The 17,801-nt window shown below is 47.4% G+C and overlaps 2 protein-coding genes across 13 annotated transcripts in view; one reads left to right on the plus strand and one right to left on the minus strand.

Moving 5' to 3' along the window:
* The window catches only part of DYNC1I1 (dynein cytoplasmic 1 intermediate chain 1), a 197,982-nt gene extending 187,567 nt beyond the window's left edge, over nucleotides 1–10,415 (plus strand). For all 8 annotated transcript variants that reach the window (XM_054161107.1, XM_054161105.1, XM_009907545.2 and 5 more), the window contains one exon: nucleotides 10,297–10,415. In XM_054161107.1, the coding sequence (XP_054017082.1) occupies nucleotides 10,297–10,407 (111 nt within the window). In that variant the 3' untranslated portion in view covers nucleotides 10,408–10,415. The remainder of the gene's footprint in view (nucleotides 1–10,296) is intronic.
* A 95-nt stretch (nucleotides 10,416–10,510) lies between these two features.
* SLC25A13 (solute carrier family 25 member 13) overlaps nucleotides 10,511–17,801 on the minus strand; it is a 111,171-nt gene continuing 103,880 nt past the window's right edge. For 3 of the 5 annotated variants that reach the window (XM_054161103.1, XM_054161100.1, XM_054161104.1), the window contains one exon: nucleotides 16,353–17,457. In XM_054161103.1, the coding sequence (XP_054017078.1) occupies nucleotides 17,268–17,457 (190 nt within the window). In that variant the 3' untranslated portion in view covers nucleotides 16,353–17,267. Of the gene's footprint in view, nucleotides 10,603–16,352; nucleotides 17,458–17,801 lie in introns of those variants that run through there. The other 2 variants (XM_054161102.1, XM_054161101.1) reach the window with 2 other exon arrangements.

Below are 17,801 nucleotides of genomic sequence, written 5' to 3' on the forward strand. Positions count from 1 at the left end.
TCCTGCTGAGCTGGGAAACACTGTAAAGGGCAGGAGAGAAGCGAGAAAGGCAAGCTCCAGACTGGACATACCAGTCCCTCCACTGTACATTTTAGCACATTAGCTCTACCAGTGGCTTTACTCCTGGCTCCTCAGTTACTGCTTCTCCTGAAAACCTTTCATGAGGCTTAGTGGAAAAGATAATCTGTGTCCAGGCTTTCTGTGGTCATTGTAGATGAGGCAGTGGAGGCTGAGCCAGTGCTTTAGCTGGTCTGCCAAGGAGGGTTGTGGATACGCCTTCCCTGAAGGTGTTCAAGGCCAAGCTGCATGAGTCCTTGAACAATCTGGTCTAGTGGAAGGTGGGGCTGGAACTAGGTATCTCTAAGGTCCCTTCCAACTCAAATCATTCCATCAATCTATGAACCTTGGCCCTGCATCCTGATCCCCCCATAGTGTTCAGAGCTGAAGTCACTACATGTTAACAGTGTCTCAGAGTATGTATTTTAAATAACTAGCTAGTCTGTTGGGTGATAATTCCTCTGAAAGCTTTTCCCCCCTTTATGATGTGCAAAGAAGTGTAACTGAAAAATGTTCATAGCTTTAAGTAACAGACAGGGCAAAGCACCCAATGCAAAATTCAGTTCTGAGCTCAGTGTGTGTGCAGCAGTTTGCAAATTTCATTGACATTCATGTGTTATCATTCTGCATTTCTGAAGCAAGAGCTGCTTTGTGTAATTAATTTTCTTCATGATGCTTCTGTGGTTTCAACCTGTCACATCCAGAGGCAGTTTTCATTCTGAGAATCCTTAACTACATTTTCAATCCTTCTTTTTTTTTGGTAATGATTTGCAAAGTGGTCTGTGTTTTGAACATGAAGAACTATTTAATTCATGACTTGGAAAGTAACAGTTAAACCTAAAATATCAACTGAGGATAACTCTAGGCCTTAATACATCCTCTTCAGTGGCTAAAATTTCATATTCAGTGCTTAATTTAAATGTGAAATGTATCCTTCGGTGCCTAGAGTGATGGAAAAAAGTCTGCCTGAAATGAAAACAAAACCCCAACAAAACAAACCCCCTGCTATTTCATGGATGAGCTTTTGCTGCTAATGGAACGTGTGCAAAATCTCAGGGAAGGCAGCAACTCTCTTGCAAACCAAAAAATCTTTGTGCAGTTCCTAAGCTGCTTTTGGTGAGAGGCCATTTGCCAACTGGGAGCCAGAAAGCCGTGGCAAAAGTCCTTCCCAGTTCCTGTTCTGCCAGATTTCTTGGCATGAATCATGGCGTGGACGTGGCTGGCTTGGTTTGGAAAGGAAGCAAGCTGTGCTGAAGACACTGTGATTTATTTCTTCCCTAGGGCAATAACCCTTCACTCAGCTGAACTTCCAGGGAGGTACCTCTGCCAGCACAGCTGCCCCATAGGCTGAAGCTCTGGTGTTTTAAGGGAAAATGATGGGACAGCTCTTCCAATTAATGTAACTGTCAGTAAAAAAATAAATGTAGAAAGGGCAGTGGCTCCTTACCTTCCAGTTTTCATCCATTGGATATTTTTAAGCTTTCTAGTGGAATAATGAGAAGTGATAACAGAATCTGTGAGAATTCTTTCTCTACCAGAATCACAGAATAGTAGGGATTGGAAGAGACCTCTGGAGATCACCCAGTCCCATCCCCCTGCCAAGGCAGGGTCACCTGGAGAAGGTCACACAGGAACACATCTCAGGCAGGTTTTGAATGTCTCCAGAGATGAAGACTCCACAACCTCTATGGGCAGCCTGCTCCAGTGCTCTGTCACCCTTAAAATGAAGAAGTTCCTCCTCGTGTTTAGATGGAACTTCTTATGTTCATATTGTGCCTGTTACCCCTGAAAAAAAGCCTGGTCTCATCCTTCTGTCACATGGCCTTTAAGTGATCAGCGTTGATGAGATCCCCTCAGTCTCCTCTTTTCCAGACTAAAAAGCCCCCAATTCTCTCAGTCTTTCCTCATCCACAGTCCCCTCATTATCTTTGCAACCCTTTGTTGCACACTCTCCACTGAGTCCCTGTCCTTCTTGAACCGAGGAGCCCAGAACTGGACACAGTATTCCTGTTCTTCTGATCTCATATCTCCAAGCATTAAACATCCTGAAACTCACGACAAGAAATGAGAGGAGCTTTCAGTGACTTTGAGAAATGGCAATCAGAGCAGGGCTGGCATCCCTTGGGAGATGAACGGCAGGCAGCATGCCTCACCGTGTTTCTTAATCAACCTGTAAATTGATATCCTTGCAGAAGTGGTGGAAAGGTTGGAACTGTAAGAGCTCTTAGGGCACCACCTCTTTTTGAAGCAAAATTATTAGCTTTTCTGAAGTGTGACAGATGCTCCTTCTGTTCCTGTAGCTGATTAATGATTAGAAATCTCTTTCCTAGGACTTCAACAGGCCAATAGTCCTTGCCATGGAAGGGATCACTCAAGGAGATCTATAGGAGAGGATCCCCACTGGGAACTGGTGGAAGCAGTCTAGTGTGCTTAACAGCTTATAGCTTCAAGTGTTTCTTTCCAAAATAAGAGGTGATCTAAAGAAAGAGAAGTCATCTGCATTTCAGCTTTCAGTCATCTCTTTCAGGACAGCTGGTGATGACTCAGTGCTTTATCCTCTGCAGACGATGCCCAGTGCAGCATTTTGATTGAGGAGAGCATAGTCTGCTTCATAGCTCGAGCATCAACACTGGCACAGGTGCCCAGGGAGGTGCTTGAATCCCCATCCCTGGAGGTGTTTCCAAGAGGTAGTGGTGCTGAGGGACATTGTTTAGTCTTGGTAGAATACATAGAATACATAGAATACATAGAATAAACCAGGTTGGAAGAGACCTTCAAGATCATCGAGTTAAAGAATGGTTGGGCTGGATGATCTGAAAGGTCTTTTCCAACCAAAACTATTCTCTGATCATTCTTTCTGGTTAATTCAGGACAGCTCTGATATTATATAGGTGGAACTGCAGCATTGTCTGCAATTAAAGATCCTTCCCACTTCCTTGTTTTCTTTTCCATATGCCCTACCAAGTTTTCATTCTTCAGGCTGAAGTTTTCCATAATTGGTGTTTGCTTCCAGCACAGGTTTTGTTGTTTCTTACTTTTTTTCTCTAAGATTAAAGGCAGGATCATAACACAGAATGAACAGCATGCTCCAACTGAGGGAGTTAGCCTTGTCTCTGACATTTCCTATCTTTGAAGTGTTTCAGTCTGCAGCCTTCATGTTCTGTGAAGATGCATTTATGTGTCATGTATGTCTAATTCAGGGTCTACACTGCAGGCTGTTCTCCTGTTAGACTGGCATCAAGATGACTGCTGCAGACAAAGAGGATTACATTTAGAAAAGAATGAATTCAAATGCTTGAGATCTTCCTATGCAGGCCCTTTCTTCAGTGTATCTTTGCACATTACATATAAATTATTAAAATAACACCATTGTTTGCTTGGTATTCAAAACATAATTTACCATCAACTGTGTCACAACTCAGCAGCTACTGTTCTCCTTAGGAGAAAAAGTCAAAGTTTGCTGCAAATGGATTCAGTTTCTGTTTGAGATTAAGCTTTTTGCCTTTTTTTTTACCCCCCTGTCATACAAGCTAATATTTTGTCTTCTTTTTACTATGGCAGCATCAGTTAAATCAGACCCTGCTGGTGAAATGCAAAGAAATAAATCACAACAGACATTAATCTAGATGAGGGCTAAGTAATTAACTTCGTGGAAGGGTGGTGTATAGTGTGTCTGTGGCACTAGACTGACTGCTGTGCATAGAATAAATGCAGTATTTAGGCTGCCTATGGTATTCCACCCCTTCAATTAAGTAAACAAATATATAGAGAGCTACTCTGGAGTGTATCCTTTGTGGTCCCAACACTGTGTCTTATTAAAATCATCTGCAAGCAGCATGCAGGGTTTGAGTTCCTGCCAGTGGTTTCATCCATTGTTAGCAGTGATGCTGGGCTCTCCCAGGAGTTAACGACAGTGGGACTGCAGCTATGTGAAAAGGGTGCTCTTGGTTACTTTGGTGGCCATTTCCTTGCATATTACCTCCCACTTTGTTTCCATCCATGTGTGTGGCACAGGGTGTTGCCTGGAAAAATATAGGCTTTTTCAAGGGAAAAAAAAATACAAAATCCATATAGGTTGAGAAAAATATCAAAGGTGGTCTGTAGCTGATTTGGGGAGGGCAAGAGTGGGGCCAGCAGAGGTGCACGCCTGCCTGCTCTCTGTGAGTGTGTGTGCGTATCAAGAGATGTAATAGTTACATCTCTGTACCTGTTTTCACCTCAGTGGGAGGGATAAAACATCTGTGGGAGCCTGGAAGATAGGATCAACTGCTGAAAGTGGAACTGTTAATTCTTGTTTTTCATTTGGAAGCATTACAATCTGCATTCTGCAAGTGCTCTTATTTTTTCCTTTTTAACTCAGAAAACAAGCCTGATTCTTTACTCCACTTTCCAGCAGCCACCTTCAGGCAGACCTAGAAGTGGATGTTAGGAAGAGGTTCTTCACCGTGAGGGTGGTGAGACACTGGAACAAGTTGCCCAGGGAGGTGATAGAAGCCCCAGCCCTGGAAGTTTTCAAAGTCAGGGTGGATGTGGCTGTGAGCAACCTAATCTTGTGAGGTGTCCCTGCCCATGGAAGGGGGTTGAGACTCGATGACCCTTGAGGTCCCTTCCAACCCTGACAATTCTATGATATTTTGTCGTCATTAAAAATGGAATGACTGCATTCAGATGTTAATCCACTGCACAAAGTATTCTGCTTTTCCAAGACAGGGTGATAGCATTTTAGATGGTGATATGGTAGCTATCATTTTAGAGGTTGATCTGAACAATATAGCGTGGCAAAATTTCTGCTTAGGGAAAACAGCACAAATTCTGTTCTCCTGAAGTTATATTTACTGGATGACACTTTGAAATTGAAAGAATATAGAAATGGTGACAAACCACATACACAAATAACTTGGTGTGAAGCCTGAGATGCCAGTCAATAAATTAGTTTACCAGACTGGCTGTTTTCCACCAACTCAAATTAATTTGAATATTTTCTAAGCTTTAATCATCAGCTGTCTATTCCAAGAGTGGTTAACTTCCCCTTCTCGAAAGTTAGAAGAGCAACAGAGTATTTTAGAGAGGAACATTCATTTTTATAGAGGTTTTTATTGCAAGTACAGCTAGGTTGGAGCAGGGACAAGCAAACAGGGTTGTCTAAAATAAGATCAGCCTTTACCTCCAAAGAGCAACAAACCCAAAGGTGCACGCCAGTCAGAGGAGTGTGGTGGCTAGCTATAGAACCCATCAACTTAGATCAGAGTAAGGGTTTCTAGATACAAAACTAAGAAAGCAGTGTGCTCCCATGACATGTGTTTGAGTGGGTCACAGAGTTTTGACTTTTGGAACCACTGTCACCCTCAGAGTGTCTCCTGGAACACCATGCAGGCTTGCCTGCAAATGTCTTATTGAAACCAGTGTGTGGCAATCTGGCCAGCCGCAGCCCACAGGCTCTGGCAGGTCCTTCCCAGCCATGGTGCAGATTCTCCTTTTACACCTTGTGTCCACTGGATGTGTGTTATAGAAGAGATTACAGACTGCTTTGGTTGGAAAAATCCACCCCTTCAAAGCAACCCCTAAGTCAGAGATAGTGCTGAGTAGGTTCAGAGAATCACAGAATTGTTTCATTTAGAAAAGCGCTTTCAGGTCATCCAGTCCAGCCATTCTCTAACTCTGCCAAGGCTGGGGCTCAACCATGGCCCTCAGCACATCTACCTCTTGGAAAAACTTCCAGGGATGGGGATGCAGGCAGCCCCCTGGGCAGCCTATGTCAGTCTTTGAGAACCCTTTCAGTCAAATTTCTTCTAATATCCAACCTAAACCTCCCCTGGTGCAACTTGAGGCCATTACCACTTGTCCTATCACTTGTAATTAGGGAGAAGAGACCTGGCTCTAACCTCCTGTCAGGGAGCTACAGAGAGCATGACTCTGCCTCCTTTTCTCCTGACTAAACATCCCCAGCTCCCTCAGTTGCTCCTCACCAGTCCTGTTCTCCAGACCCTTCATCAGCTTGTTGCCCTTCTTTGGACTTGCTGCAGCACATCCATGTCCTTGTAGTGAATGCCCCAAAACTGAACCAAGTACTCAAGGTACTTCCCACAGCTATTTTTGTTTTGAGTAGTCTGAATCTGGCAGGGGGATTGGACTGGATGACCTTAGAATCATAGAATGGTTTGGATTGGAAGGGACCTTGAAGATCGTCTAGTTCCAACCCCCTGCCATAGGCAGGGACACCTCCTACTAGACCAGCAATCTTCTGAAACCCCTTCCAACCCCTAGCATCCTGTGGTTCTAGGTGAAGACAAAATCAAGTGTGGTTATTAACTTGGTGGTTGGGACTGCAGGTTGTGACTCAGTGTCTCAGTGTCAGGTTGAGTCATAGGTGCAGTCATTCAAAGGAAATGCAGTAGGCTGAATGTGGACAACTCCCATTAAGCCTATGGGACACAGGGTCCTCCAAAGTGGAGACTGCTGCTGCTCTTCCTTGGGAGAGTCCCCAGCCCTCAGAGGAGAGCTGTGCTGCCACAAAAGCATGGAGGGATAAAGGCAGGAAGAGTTTGTCTGCACCCATCCCAAAGATTTACAGGCTCCAGGGAAGGCAAGGAGCCAGGGATAAAGGGAAATATCCTCAATGAATAACTGATTTGCTGGAAAGTGGTTTTCCAGGGGAACCAGAGCTATACAGAGATTTGGACAAACAGAGCTGAAACTCTCAGCCATAAAAAAGATGGATAGGAGGGAAATACACAAAACTCTCTGCAATATGTTGCAATATCTGATTTCAGCCTTCTGGGTGGATTCTTTTTAGAGGCACATGGAAAGTGGGGTGTTTTTTTGGTCTCAAAATCTTTCCTTCTTTTTTTTTAATCTTTTTAAATAGACCTAAAGGAGGGAATGTTACTAGAAGGTGTTTGAATGATCTGAACTGTATGCTGATGTGTGTCTTCAGGAGCTGTTTTGTTGTTGCTGTTCTGCCTGCTTGGGGAGCTCACCACTAGCTGATGCAGATCACAGAATCATACAATGGGTTGGAAGGGATCTTGAAGATCATCCAGTTCCAACCCCCCTGCCATGGGCAGGACACCTTCCATAGTCCAGCTTGCTCAAGGCCCCATCTGACCTGGCCCTGAACACTGCCAGGCTTGGAGCCTCCACAGCTTCTCTGTGCAACCTGTTCCAGCGTCTCACCACCCTCATGAGTAAGAATTGCTTCCTAATGGCTAACCTCAATCTTGCATCTTCCAGTTTGAAGCCATTACTCCTTGTCCTGTCACTCCATGCCTTTGTCAGAAGTCTGGTCAGAGCATCTCCTTTCCCTGAATAATTATAGAATGGCTTAGGTTCAAAGGTACCTCAGGGATCATCTACTCCAACCTCCCTGCCATGCCAAGTTGTTTGGAGAAGAGGAGGCTGAGGGAAGACCTCACTGCCTTCTACAGCTCCCTGAAAGAAGGTCAGAGTGACCTTTCTCTTTTCCCTATTATCAGGTGAAAGAATGAGAGGACATGGCTTCAGGTTGTACCAGGGGAGGTTTAGGTTGGACATTAGGGAGAATTTCTTTCCCAACCTTAATGATTCTATGATAACAGCAACAAGTGATGCATGTATTTGTGGGGAGGCTCTGGAAGTCTGAGACACCAAGTTCACATAGGCTGCACTTGGATTTGTCTGTGGCCACGCTGTGCAGTGAAGGAAATAAAACGATGCTAATGTCACAGATAGATTCCTTTTGTTCTTCCTGTAGACTGACATTGTCATCTTCTTCAGCTACTTCATAAATGTGATGCTGTTTAGGCCTTGAACAGACAAGGAGAGATGAGGTTTCATTAAACTCAGTCCTTTGCCTGGGATGCTGTTCCACTTTAGAATGAAAACATGGAAGGAGTCTCACTTCAGGAGTAAAATCATTAGAGCTTGATAAGTGATGGTGCCCTGCACATCACAAGAGATTGAATCTAGGACAGAAGCAGGGAAGTTGCTGCACAGCCAGTTTGGGTTGCAGCTGTGGCAGAAGGATCTCTGCACTGGCACATAGCTTACTATGGAGGAGCTTGTATAGGTGTGTGGTGACAGCAGAAGGATCTCTGCACTGGCACATAGCTTACTATGGAGGAGCTTGTATAGGTGTGTGGTGACAGCAGAAGGATCTCTGCACTGGCACATAGCTTACTATGGAGGAGCTTGTATAGGTGTGTGGTGACAGCAGAAGGATCTCTGCACTGGCACATAGCTTACTGTGGAGGAGCTTATATAGGTGTGTGGTGACAGCAGAAGGATCTCTGCACTGGCACATAGCTTACTGTGGAGGAGCTTATATAGGTGTGTGGTGACAGCAGAAGGATCTCTGCACTGGCACATAGCTTACTATGGAGGAGCTTGTATAGGTGTGTGGCTGTCACCAAACCTGTGCTACAGGTACTTGTGTACTGACCTCCATCCTGGTGTCACATTTCTTTCTGCTGAAGGTTTCTCACAGAGCAGAACAAAGACCATACCAGACCTACATCCCTGCATGTGAGCCCAAGAGGCAACTGTTCCAAAGCAGATTCACAGAATCATATAGGTTGGAAAAGAGCTTTCAGATCATCCAGTCCATCCCTTCTCTAGCTCTGCCAAGGCTGGGGCTAAACCAGATCCCTCAGCAACACATCCCTCCAGGGATGAGCATTCAAGCACCTCCCTGGGCAGCCTGTTCCAGACTTTTGAGAACCCTTTCAGCCAAGAAGTTTCTTCTCATATTCAACCTAAACCTCCCCTGGTGTAACTTGAGGCCATTTGCTCTCCTCCTATCGCTTGTTGCTATGGAGAAAATATCAGCCCCCCACCTGGCTCCAACCTCCCCTCAGGGAGTTGTAAAGAGTGAGAAGATCTCCCCTCAGCCTCCTTTTCTCCAGGCTGAAGAATGCCAAATTTATTTATGCCTGTAAATCTGGTCTCCATTCCTGGGGAAAAATGCAACAAGTGGAAGACAACAAAAGGAAAACCCTGAAGTGCAGCCACACCTCTTACTGAGGGCCAAGGTGGCTTCCACATAGTGGGTACAGAGGCACAGCTACCAGCCTTGGTAGAGTTAATGTTTGGACTGGATGATCTTAAAGGTCTTTTCCAACCCAAACCATTCTGTGATTCTGAGAAAGCAGTAAAACCGTGCACAGCTCATCGGGATGCCTGCTGCTGTTGACTGGGGTTTGAGTTGGTGAGAAGAGTCTGAGAATACTGCTTGGCCTTTTTGTTTGGATTGTTGGTTTGGGCTTATTTTGGTGGGGTTTATTTTTGGGGGTTTTAATTATCTCAGTTCCATTATCTTCCAGAAACTGCAGCGCTGTATCCAGCTGGAAATAACAGCAGGGTTCTTCTGCCGTAGTACTGCCGCGTTTTGTCTGGAAGTTTAGCTGTTTAGATGACACATCCCTCTTGAAGCCTGATGTTCAAGAGCTCTTCATTAGAGTCATCAGTGGTGCATGGAGGTGGATCTTGCATCATGATAGGAAAAGTCAGATCAGTGAAGCAGCAGCCAGCTGGTGCCACATTTCCATGAGAAGCTGTCTCTTGTGGTTGTCAATTCCTTAGCACAGAGGAGGGTAACTAAACACAAGAGACACAAGAAGGACATAGAACTGTTGGAGTGGATCTGGAGAAGGCCATGAAGATGGTCAGAGAGCTGCAGCACCCCTCCTGTGAGGACAGGCTGAGAGGGTTGGGATTATTAGCCTGGAGAAGAGAAGGCTGAAGCGAGACCTCAGAGCAGCCTTCCAGGATTTGAAGGCAGTCTCCAGCAGAGCTAGAGAGGGACTTTGGCAAAGGCATGGAGTGACAGGACAAGGGGTAATGGCTTCAGACTGGAAAAGCTGGATTGAGATGAAACATTAGGAAGCAATTTTTGCTTATGAGGGTGGCGAGGCACCGGAACAGGTTGCCCAGAGGAGCTGTGGAAGCTCCAAGCCTGGCAGTGTTCAAAGGCAGGTTGGATGAGGCCTTGAGCAAGCTGGTCTGGTAGGAGGTGTCCCTGCCTATGGCAGGGGGTTGGAACTGGATGATCTTGAAGGTCCTTTTCAACCCAACCCATTCCATGAATCTGTGATGCGTTTTACTATTAAGAACTTTAATGACTGTCAGGCAAATCGTTTCAGTGCAGCGTTGCACCACCACAGCACTGCTTGTGATAGAAGTGCTTCTGTTTTGGGCACAAGCACGTGGTCTCCCAAAATGGTCTCCCCACATGATCTCCTCATTCCCTGTTGGTTTCTCCCCCAGCTGGCTGTTCCCCACAACGACGAATGGACCCGCTTCGCTCGGACCCTGGTGGAGATCCGCGCCAACCGTGCAGACAGCGAGGAGGAAGGGGCGGTGGAGCTGTCGGCCTAGGGGAAGAGGAGCAGGAGCAGCCCAGCCCAGCAGCTTCACCCCGCTGAGCAGGCGGCGTCCAGTGTCAGAGTCAGTCCTGCTGTGGCTTTTGATGCCAGTGTACGTGCCAGTATTGCTCCAAGCATTCCATGCTAATCCCACTGCTTTACACCAGGCTGATGATCTCCAGAGCGTTTTCATACTTTATATTTCTGTCTGAGAAGTAAGAAAGAGAAGACAAATCAACCCTTTATGGGTTTAGTTGTTGCCTTTTAACTACTTAGTAGCTGTATTTAATAGCTAGGAACCCCTGGTTAAACTCGTGCTCGCGTTGCCCTTCTGGCACAGCCCTATTGAATCCATATGAAGGCAGATATGATTACGTGCAGATGTGGTTGGTGTGCTCCACTTGTCTGGGCCTGGGCCAAAGGCTTTTAGATGTGGTGTTTCACATGGTGACTTATATTATGAATGGGTGTACTCTACAGAACTTGCTGCTCCTTATTTATTGCGGTGTGCTGCATGGAACCTATTTATTGGCAAGCATTAAAGTAACGACCCCAAAGCATGAGCAGAATGGGAGAGCCATGCTGTCCTTCCACGGCCACACAGCCACAGGACATCACTGCTGCTTAAGGTGTCACAGCTGTGAAGGTTGGCTTGAGTGGATGGAATGTTTCCTTCCCTGATTTTTGTTCTTAAAGATGCTGATTATTTCTAGGCACTGCAGCTCTAGTCCAGGTTGGTCACCAGTACTTGGCATGCAAGTTAACACTAATGGGCTGACACAGGGGCCATGGGTCCCCTGTAGGACACTGCTGCTGCCAATAAAAGGTATCAAACCCAGCCTGTTGCAGCGTGGTCAGTGGTGTCTTCAGGGCCTGGAGGGTGAGGTTTCATTGGAGAAAACCTGATTGGAGCTTGAGGGTAGTATGCCTCTAAAGTGGGATCTGGACAGGCTGGATTAATGGGCTGAGGCCAATTGTATGAGGTTCAACAAGGCCAAGTGTGGGTCCTGCACCTGGGTCACAACCACCCCATGAAGGCTCCAGGCTTGGGGCAGAATGGCTGGAAAACTGCCCAGTAGAGAAAGACCTGGGGCTGCTGGTCAACAGCTGGCCAAAGTGTGTGCCCAGGTGGGCTGTGATAAGGGGGATCTTCCCTTGGATCACACAGCTGAGATGCATCTCCTGACCTTCTGGCACCTCCATGAGACTGGAGCCTTGTGTTCCTTCTGCTACCCTGGGAATTGTCCTGAAGAACTGGCAGCACTTTGTAGCTTAAAGGTCAGTGCTGATAACCAATGGGGCAAGGCACCACAAAGCAGTAGTGCAGACATCATCTCCAGGTTGGTGGTCTTTTTCTTTTTCTCCTGTTTTCTCCATTTTCAAGAAAGCCTACCTAAGTGTTGCCTCTGTGTGTGGGCAATGCAGAGGCCCTGCAAAATGGAAGTGGAGAGGGCTTTGGCCATTGGTGGCTCACAAGCCATGCACAGGCAGATGCACAGCAAGCTGACATCCTCATGGTCAGTGCTGGGAGAGGCTGCCCCTGCTCAGGGCCCAAGTAGAAAGCAGCACCAGGAAGCAGCACCAGGGCATGTGGCCTTAAGGAAACCACTTCACCCTAGGCTGCTTCTCAGTTAGTTGCAGTGTTTGAAGCTCTCTGGAGACATTTAAGATACAAATGTCTTGAAATGTCCACATCCTCAACTGTTAAATCACTGACAAATGATCTCAGGCTCTGGAAATCCTCTTCTAGCTTGTGCAAAAAGCGCAAATAGGTCAACTGCAAATAGCCTAAGTGCTGAGACAGCAAAGCTGGAGGGGTACAGAGAGTTGGGCTTGTTTTCCTGGAGAGAAAACTCCAGGGACACCTTGGAGCAGCCTTCCTGTATTTGAAGGGGGCTCCAGAAGAACTGCAGAGGGACTTTTGACAAAAGCAGGGAGTGACAGAACAAGGGGCGATGGCTTCTAACTGGAAGCAGCTCCACTGAGGTTAGATAGGAGGAAGCAATTCTTCCCCATGAGGGTGGCGAGGCACTGGGAGAGGTTGCCCAAAGAAGCTGTGGAGGCTTCAAGCCTGGAAGTGTTCAAAGACAGGCAGGGAGGGGTGGTGGTGGTGCTTAAACAAGCTGGTCTAGCAGGTGTCCCTTGTTCATGGTACTTGGAACCAGATTATCTTTAAGGTCCCTTCCAACCCAACTTACTCCATGAATCTTGTTCCTCCCTCTGCAGATGCTGGAGTCCTGAGTTGCTAAGGATGATGTGTGTATCATGGAGTGCCTGGCAGGGACAATTCTGAACAGGCTGTCCCCTCCAAAGGAAGATGTGGAGCAGTTTGTCAGGTTTCTTGTTTTCAGCAGCTTAAGAAAAACCTGCCCAGGCTATTTTTGGAGCCTGTGGTATGTTTGCTCACAACAGCATCCTGCAACCCACTGATGCTTCAAGCCAGCTCAAACCCAACCCATTCCCCAGGGACCAGGCACAAAAGCAACCCTCAGCTTCTGCTGGACAAATGTGGGGTAGCAGCTCCATGGACAGGCCACCCCACTCCTGCTGCTGGGGAACATCACCACCCTCTTGTCATTTCTTTGTTCTGGAAGTGCTGTCACGAGGAAGCAGCTGGGCTGCAGGAAGCAGGCAAGGCTATATTTGATCCTGGTCCTCCCACGCTTTGCACAAATCAGGCAGACACCCAGAGAGGACAAATATCTTGTCCTTAGGGCCTTTGGTTGGTTTGTAAGGCAAGCTGATGTGGTCTGGCCTGGAAGCTTCTCGGAGCAGGAATGCAACCTTCTGTGCCTGCAGGAAGCCTGCTATGGGTACAGATCTTCCCCAGGCTCTCGGGACAGAGCTGCAGCATGCTTTGGAATGGTTTAGCCTGGGCTGCTTGTTCATAAAGCAGATGGTGGCTCTTCAACCCTTCTGCCCCTGCCTACATCCTCTGCTAGAAAGAAGGGTGTAAGGACTGAACAGATTCACAGGCTGCACTGGGCTGGAAGGGACCCTCAGAGGTCATCTTGCCCAACCCCCCTGCAGTCAGCATGGACACTTCCAACTATATCAAGATGCTCAGGGCCACACTTGAGTCTGATCTTGAGTGTGTCCAGGGACAGGGCCTCAACCACATCCCTGGGCAACCTGTTCCAGTACTTTTATCCCAAAAGGAGGAGTTAATGGGGAGGGGGTCACCATGGGTGGGGTGACAGCTTGCCAGTCTATCCCTGCTCATCTGCCTGCCAAAGAAAAGATGATGGCTGTGGCCTTCTGAGATGGACCTGCCATAGGAGAGATGGACTTGAACTTGGTTCCTAGGGCAGGAGTTTTGTCCCTTTATTCCTCCAATGAAGGACAAGTCACAAACACTCTGGCAGGCCTGGGAAAGGGGGCAGCAGCAGGCAAGGGAAGGCAGAACACAAGCATTACCCAAGCCAAAAGGTTGTGCAAGTCTCACAACAGCTCAGCTCCAGCTCCTCTTCTCTTCTGTGAGGCCCTGGCTATGCTGGGCCCTGACGGGATAGGCTCTGCTGGGATGTGCTCCAGCTGGTGCAGCAATGAGGGCAGCTCCTGTCTGAACCCACAGATGTGGCAAGGTGTTTCCTTTACTGGGCCAGAACATGCAGCTCAGTACTCAGAGGTCTTCCCTGAGCTGCTGACCTTCCACAGCACCCTTGACAGTGTGTCAGGCAAAAGCGAGAGATGAAGGGTAAAAGCAGCTCCTCAAGTCTAACATCTCCAGTGGGAAGCACAGACAGCTCCCAGAGACAGTTTAGCTCTGGTGACCAAAAATCCTGACAGCTGATTTTGAAGTAATACAAGGGGCAGCTTTTGCCCCCATTTCTGAAACAAAGGAGCTGTCAGCTGGGGAGCCTTGGCTATGGAGGGTTGCGGTAGCAGCTGTCCCAGCCCAGCACAGAGTCTCTTGACGCTGCTTCATCCAGACTCCCATAATGCAGCTACAGGGAGATGTCATTTTCTCCCCTCATTTTCATGTGCATGAGCACTGTGCAGGCTGCCACCACCACTCCATTTCACTGCTGATTTCTAAATGTAAATGACACAGAGTCACGGACTGGTGGGCGTTGGAAGGGACCTGTGGAGATCACCTGGCCCAATCCCCATGCCGGAGCAGGGTCACCCAGAGTAAATCCCACAGCAATACATCCAGGTAGGTTTGAATGCCTCTGGAGATGGAGACTCCACAAACTCTCTGGGCAGCCTGCTCCAGTGCCCTGCCAACCTCAAAGGGAAGAAGTTTTACCCTTGTGTTTACATGGAGCCTCCTATGTTCCAATTTGTGTGCACTGTCCCTTGTCCTGCCCCTGACAGTGGCAGTGAGTACAGTCTGGCTCCATCCTCCTGACACTTGCCCTTTAGCTAGCAATCAGCATTAATGAGATCTCCCCTCAGCCTTCTCTTTTACAGGCTGAACAATCTCAGCTCTCTCAGCCTCTCCCCATGAGGCTGATGCTCCAGTCCCCTCAGCATCTTAGTGACTCTTTGTTGGACTCTCTCCAGCAGTTCCTTGTTCTTCTTGAACTGGGAAGCCCAGAACTGGACATGTGTACCAGAAGAGTGAGGCCTCAGCAGAGCAGAGCAGAGCAGGTTAGTTCAAGAGAGTAATTTCCATGATGACCAATCCACAAACACAGTAAGAGACAATTTCCATGTCAGGATTTTGTGACACTGCACACCCAAGTCCTCCTGAATTCACCTCTGCCTTCCCTCAGCTTACAGTCAACACTGAAGGCACTCACCTTGCACCCCAGGAGGATAACCAAGCCCAAATTCTGCCAGCTCTTACAAGGGGTCATGGAAGGCACCCAGTGGTAACTTCAGCTGACCAGGCAGCCAGGCTGTTCACAATACATCAACACCCCACCCCCAAGAGTAAAGCTCAAAATATCAAAGCTTACTCCAGTCCTGGGTTTTGACCCAGGGAAAAATATCTTTTTTTTTTTTTTTCAGTGACATAGAACCAGAGAATGGTTTGGGCTGGAAGGGATCTTAAAAGATCATCCAGTTCCAACCCCTCCCCCATCCCCCCCACCCCCAACCTCCATGGGCAGGGACACCTTCTATCAGCCCAGCTTGCTCAAGGCCTCAGCCAACCTGGCCTTGAACATCTCCAGGGAGGGGGCATCCACAGCCTACCTGGGCAACCTGTTCCAGTGTCTCCCCACCCTCACTGGAAAGAATTTCTTCCTAATCTCCAGTCTAAATCTGCCCTCTTCCAGCTTCAATCCATTCCCTCTCATCCTATCACTACAAGCCCTTGTAAACAGTCCCTCCCCAGCTTTCTTGTAGCCCCCTTCAGGTACTGGAAGGCTGCTCCAAGGTCTCCCCAGAGCCTTTCCTTCTCCAGGCTGAACAGCCCCAATTCTCCCAGCCTGTCCCCATGGGGCAGGTGCTCCAGTCCTCTGGTCATCTTCATGGTCTCCTCTGGATTGGCTCCAACAGGTCCAATTCCTTCTTATGCTGGGGGCATCAGAAGTGGAGGCAGTGCTGCAGGTGAGGTCTCACCAGGGCAGAGTGGGAGAGTCCCCTCCTGTCCTGCTGCTCTCCCTGCTTTTGATACAGCCCAGCACACAGCTGCCTTCTGGGCTGCCAGTGACCACTGCTGGCTCTTGTTGAGTCTTTCATCAGCTGACACCCCCTAGTTCCTGTCTACACCAACAGACGTCTTTCCTACACTGGGGACACTTCAGGTGTCTTTATTCTCAAGCTGCAGGTGTTCTTCTAGCCTCCATGTTCAAATGTTCACTCGCCCTCAAACCTAAGTCTCCAGCTGGAGCCCGATGCACCTGGCTCCTCTGGAACAGACCACCCTGAGTGCATCTGTTTGAAAGGTTTATTTCTAGCTCCATAAATACATCATTCTTCTAAACACTGTGCAAGGCACCGAGAAATTAAGTAAAATCTTTTTTCATTTAGGGTATTTTTAATCTCTTTTTTGTTTGGTTTTCTTTTTTCTTTTTTTTTTTTGACTGAATGAAGTAAATAAGAATCTGAAACAACCTATTTGCCAATTACAAGCCAGCAGTTAAGGCAGGTACCATCGATACAGTGCATGATTTCCTATCGCAGTTATTTCGACAAGCAGCGGGTTTACTAGAGAAGTGCATTTACAAACTGAATTCCAAACACCAGCAACTCAAGGGAGGCACCTAGTCATGAAAATTTCCTTCTTCACGTGGAGGGGAATGCCAAAAGTTCTGCCATAAAGTGCAAAGACTATGGACAATAAACACTTTCTTTTGGAGCATTTCGATACCGGGAATGTAATACAACGGCCAAACATTTAGAAATGTGGTTTCCATTACCCAACCCCAACCCCATCTTCCACAGAAAAGCTTCAGAACACGATCCAGAAACAGAACTTGTGCGTGTAGGTGGTGGAAGGGTTGGTACCAGGGCTGTGTTTGCTTGCCAGGCTAAGTTTAGAGCCCAGTGACAGGGCCAGTGGGAATGGCTCTGCTCCCAGTGCTGTGGCAGCCACCGCATTTTGCCGTCCGCTGTGCCACATCCGCCCTGGCGATCTGCAACCAAGCATGGCCTGTGAGATGATCTGCTTCACAGCTCAGACCCAGCCCTCCCCAGCAAACAGAACCCAACATTAGTGTCTTCCCAACATGAGCAACAGGTCAGATGTGGAGAAATACATTCATGGTCCCCAAACTTAAAACAACTGGTAAGGATTTCACAGTGATCTGGTTAAGGAAGCACAAAGACAAACGATTACACTGCGGGTGAAGATTGCCTTCAAAACTCAAACAAAGCTAAACTGTTCTAGGATGAGAAGCTAAAGGAACCAAATAGGAACCAATTAGAAAAGTGGCTCTTTCCCAACTAATAACAAAAAAAAAACCTACAGCAAGAAACTTAGGGTCCTACTGCTGCAGCAGCCTTTGAGGTAGGTGGCGATGGCTTAAACTGAGGTAGGTAAAGTCCAAACTTGTTTTCAATCCCTGCAAAAGTGGCAACTGCCAATTTATAACCACCAACATGGTCAGGGTTGGGAGCAGGGAGAGTGATCCTAGATTTAGGAACTGGCTCTGATCCAGCTGGTTTTCTGCAAAATAAGAAAAGAGAGTCAATTCATTTCCATATAGTAAGAGAAGGATTCACAAACATTTCCTCCACAGAGTCAGGTGACTGAGACATCAGAGTGCACCTCCCAGTAAGCAAATCAAATACTACAGTGTCCTGACAAACACCCTGCAACAAAACCTTCCACAACAGCTGGGAGTCTTCACATTGATTGAATTGGATATGGCTGGACTTGATCATCTTAGAGGTCTTTTCCAACCAATGCAATTCTATGATTCTGTGAGTATGGTCAAACAACTCTCTACAGCTACCTGAAAGGTTGTAACGAGATGGCAGTTGGTCTCTTCTCCCCAATACCAAATGGCA

The sequence above is a fragment of the Dryobates pubescens genome, chromosome 4 (assembly GCF_014839835.1).
Source record: "Dryobates pubescens isolate bDryPub1 chromosome 4, bDryPub1.pri, whole genome shotgun sequence".
Classification (NCBI taxonomy): domain Eukaryota; kingdom Metazoa; phylum Chordata; class Aves; order Piciformes; family Picidae; genus Dryobates; species Dryobates pubescens.